This window comes from Cololabis saira, chromosome 3 (genome assembly GCF_033807715.1).
Source record: "Cololabis saira isolate AMF1-May2022 chromosome 3, fColSai1.1, whole genome shotgun sequence".
Taxonomy (NCBI): Eukaryota; Metazoa; Chordata; class Actinopteri; order Beloniformes; family Belonidae; genus Cololabis; species Cololabis saira.
Genome location: NC_084589.1, coordinates 45,114,633 through 45,119,067, shown reverse-complemented (window position 1 = coordinate 45,119,067; position 4,435 = coordinate 45,114,633). Strand labels below are relative to the sequence as shown.

Below are 4,435 nucleotides of genomic sequence, written 5' to 3'. Positions count from 1 at the left end.
ACTCAGTTCATTCTTTGATACAATTTAAATACAAAAAAAACATAACTGGTCTAAATTACACAATCTATTTAGATAGATATAGACACAGCGGTCTATAACATAATTTCTGAGCTCTATAACAGAGAATAGACTCGGCGGTCTCGTTGACAACAACACAAAGCTCATTAAAATAGGCAGCTGGTCAAGAAACTGATAAATAAATTATTTATGAAGGTTACACTCACTCACCAACGGTAGTTGACTCTTCCATAACCCAAAATAATCCAGGTAACGTGGAAAACGGGGTAACATTCAAAACTTTGTACAAATTTAGTCCTCTTTTAAACTTTAGCGCTAATCTCCTTCACTGTGACTGTTAAGGCTGATTTATGGTACCGCGTTACACCAACGCAGCGCCTACGGTGAAGGTGCGCGTCGCCGCATAACCTCGCCGTAGACTGCGCCGTACCCTACGGCGTATGCTCTGCGTCGATTTAACGCAGAACCATAAATCAGGCTTTACAGCCAATCCGCGTTGGCTCACGGCCCTGATGCGTTCAGGACAGTTGGAAATTAAGAATTAGAACATTTTATCGTTATTATAGCCTACAATTTATGATGATATATGAATTGCACATATATTTATTGATATGCACAGACTAGCACACATTTAGGTCTGTAATGGAACGTGACTGTTGATATTTATAAGGGGGGAAAAAAACGATGATTGATTTTTTTTTTTTTTTTTTTTTAACTCAGTCAGACGTATTCGCCGTATGACTGCGTGAACCGAACCGTGACCCCCGTACCGTGACGGGACGGGACGAATACAAATACCGTTACACCCCTACTAAACAGGTACACCACAGTTATTTACTCCGATTCCTCATCATTTCATTTTATTATGTTACAAGACAAATGAATCATGTTAACTGTAAAGAAATCACAACACTGAATTTTCACAAATGGCAACTTTATTGTTAAAGAAAAAAAACATAATTTGTATATAAATAACATTTATGCACTGTTGCTGGCTCAAGGAAGGACCGTCCATCTTCTGAAGGTGTCGTTGAACAGCTTCAGATAATAATGATCTTAACTACGCTGCAGCCGTCTGGACATGTGGTTGGGTGGAGCAGGTCGTCCTCCATCCTGAAGGTCGTGGACTGACCCCAGTCTGGGGAGTCTTTGAGCAGGACACTGAACCCCACACTCCCACCTGATATGACGACTGGGCTACGATGTAGAACATGATTACTACTGTAAATATCCAGTACTGATACTTGAAAATCAAACTTGTCGTCAGCTCAACATTTACTGGAATTTAAACTGAGCAGAGAGAACTTGGAAGCAGGACTGAAGATCACAAAACTGCATCTGGACAAACCAGCAAACTTCAGGAACCGTGTCATCAAGATTCAGGTGTCTGTTCCGGGGGACTCTCCTGTGTTTCCATGGAGATGCCCTCTGACCCTGACCTCTTCCTCATCTTCATCATCAGCACCAGCAGCAGGATGGCAGCAACCAGCAGGACGACGGGAGCAGATATGACGTGGACTCTGGATGAACGGAAAGACTCCGCCCTCCAGCTCACGTCCAGCCGGTTGTCCAGACTCAGGGGAGACGCTGCACAGGTGTACTTGTGCTTCCTCTGCAGCTCCTCTTCATCCACCACCAGCGTCTTCCTCAGCTGGTAGAGACCGTTGCCGTTGGGCAGCACCGAGCCAACGGTCATTTCCTCCTCCACGGGTTCACCGTCCCGCAGCAGCGTCAGGTTGATGTGGCGAGGGTAGAAGTCTGTGGCCAGACAGGTGATCTGGGCCCCGCCCCCCCCGGCTGTGATAGGAGGCGTAGTCGAGGTCGAACACGACGCATCACCAGGTGCTTGTTGATCTCCAGCAGGTGTTGCAGAGTCCGGGCACATACGGGCAGGTAGATGTTTGAGAAGCGCATCTGAAAGTAAATCTGCTCCATGGTGTCCAACTGGAACTCCCAACCATCACCACCGCCGTACAGGAAGTGGGTTGTGTTACACACTACGCTTTCGGCATCATGACCATTCACAACATCCCTGACCATGAGGAAATTATGCTGATCGTCTTCCTGGTCCCCACAAACCACCATCCTCTGTTGAACGTAGATGCCTGGAGAGGTCAGGTTCAGCTGTTTTCTGGCTACGTCCAACCTGATCCTCATCCCCTTCATATTCTTCTTCAGCCCATCCAAGGCTAACTGGTCCACGTCAAGCTCCTCCCCTTTCTCACCTCCGGCACCGACCTTCATCACTCTGTTGGTCTCTGAGTCATAGTACCCCACCTGGATGTCGTCCAGCATCAGGACCCCAGAGAACTCTGGGAACTGGGTTGGTCCTGAGATGTAGGTGAGCAACACCGACAGCGAGTGCCCGGAGCCTAAAACAATGCACAGAATTATCGGTAAGCCGGATCGGTCCGGAACGGGAATCTGGAAAGAAATATAGACCCGGATCCCACAGGAAGGCGTTTTGAGCAGAGTGGGAGGAGAGAGAAGAGTGGAGAGGACAGATGATCCAGCTGTTATTCCCAGTTTACTGATGCTCACAACACGAGCAGAAACTAATCAATGTTAACTAGAAGACAAACGTATCCCTTTATCTAACGCTGACAGTTTGTCCCTTCAGACGAGCAAACTACACTACAGCAGTGTAACGTTACACTTACACCGCTGTAATGTAACGAGATGCCCACAGCGCCTCCTGGTGGCAGAACACAGGAATATAGAGTGAACACATACAGAACACACCTGTCAAGTCTCCCGTTTAGGTGGGAAACTACCGTATTTCACCCCTCTTTCCCGCTGTCTTCCCGTATTAGTATTTTCCTGTAAATTTCCCGTTTTATAATATAATCATTTTTAAACCGCAAACTGAATTGTCACTAGTCTCGCCAGAAACTGCTTCTTGCTGCAGCCTGGGGGGCAGTTCTCACGAGGTTAGTGGAAACAACGGGAACAAACTCGGAACAACATATCAGAGATGGATGGATGTAACCAGAGAGAGGAGACATTTCTGACAAAAAAGCAAACACCTCGTGTAAATATCTCTAAAAAATGGAAACCGGATTTACTTTCCTAAAGAGGAACAGGACCATGAACAGTTACAAGTTCTGAAAGTTATTTCAGCTGGAGACACAGAAACGTGCGTCTGTGTCATCAGTCATTGATGGCAGAGAACCACATGAGTGAAAATGACAAATTAAAATAAAATGTAAATGTTTCACTTGAAGACAATCAATGCATATATAAACTAAAAATGTTTAAAATAAATAAGTGTGCTTTAATTCACTAGTGTTTTCAGTTAGGCTCTATTATAGGAATTACAAACACAGGAATGTCCACAGCATTTCAGTGTCAACAAAGGTAGAACTAGCAGATTCTGAGCTCATAATTATAGTTTGTAAGTGGTTGACAGGTAGTTATTTTAGATTTCTCATAAATCTGTCTTTAAATGTAATATAATACTGGACCTCGGTTGGACTGGCGGGACAGCGGCGGAAAATTCACTTATTTTAAAATCCAAAACTTGACATGTATGATACAGAATCGCCATCAAAATGCAGAGAAAGATTTACGACATATTTAAGAGAAAAAGGGAGTCCGACTCTGAAGTTAGAGATGAAGAAAAGAGGGAGGAAGCAGCAGCAGAACCAAAAAGAGGGGCAGGCTATTGACAGAATTAAGGGCCAACTAACTAAATAATGTTAAACTTTACTGTCTCAGAACACACACACATAACATTACACTGGAAATTATATTAAAACATTTTGTTTAATGTATTTAGATGGGATAATGCATATTGATAGCCAACACATAAAGCAGTGTAAATACAGGCTATTATCTAGCTCTGTGCAGCTCTCATCTAGAACATTACATGTCTGTGTGAGAACAGCCTTTTTACAGTTAGTCTTACTCTGAATTAGGTAAACAACACTCGTTTTACTTTTCTTATAAACTATAAGCATACTATAATTTTAAAATTGTAAAATTGAATTTGTGTCTGAGGTTTGGCCCGTGGGGGGGCGATTAGTTCCTACAAGAACTTTATCCTACTGTAAATAAAGAAACACAGCTGTTTCCAGCAGTATTTGTTACCTGAACTCATCACCAGGTGGAGGAGCAGAAACCCCGACATCAGCTGGAGAACAAACATATTTATTAACTGCTGGTAAAAACCCGACCGTCTGTTTCTGAGTTTTTACTTTCAGTTTTGCAGATGAAAACACACGAAGACCCACGCAACTGCAGCGGAACTGATGAGCAGAGTCTGGTTCCTGACGGACGGACAGAGGAGGAGGACGGACGGTTCTGTTGTTTCCTTTCTTTTTCCTCTTCAACAATGTCTAAGGTGAATCATCTGAGAGAGTTTATCGGTCAGCGACTAACAGCAGCTGCTGTAGAAATATTGTCAGTGTTTGAAAAA

General features: G+C 43.8%; 1 protein-coding gene across 1 annotated transcript; it reads right to left on the bottom strand.

Moving 5' to 3' along the window:
- Nucleotides 1-1,390: 1,390 nt before the first annotated feature.
- On the bottom strand, nt 1,391-4,207 carry LOC133440678 (major histocompatibility complex class I-related gene protein-like). Its single transcript, XM_061717997.1, has 3 exons — nt 4,108-4,207; nt 1,902-2,390; nt 1,391-1,815 (listed from the first exon to the last, which is right to left on the bottom strand). The coding sequence occupies exons 1-3, from the start codon at nt 4,163-4,165 to the stop codon at nt 1,391-1,393; spliced, it is 972 nt and encodes a 323-aa protein (XP_061573981.1). The 5' UTR covers nt 4,166-4,207.
- Nucleotides 4,208-4,435: the final 228 nt, after the last annotated feature.

Coding starts and splice junctions, on each gene's coding strand:
- LOC133440678 (XM_061717997.1), bottom strand. CDS start 4,165: ATGTTTGTTCTCCAGCTGATGTCGGGGTTTCTGCTCCTCCACCTGGTG. Junction 2,391..4,107: donor CCACCTGGTGATGAGTTCAG/GTAACAAATACT, acceptor GCATTGTTTTAG/GCTCCGGGCACTCGCTGTCG. Junction 1,816..1,901: donor AAACATCTACCTGCCCGTAT/GTGCCCGGACTC, acceptor CTCCTATCACAG/CCGGGGGGGGCGGGGCCCAG.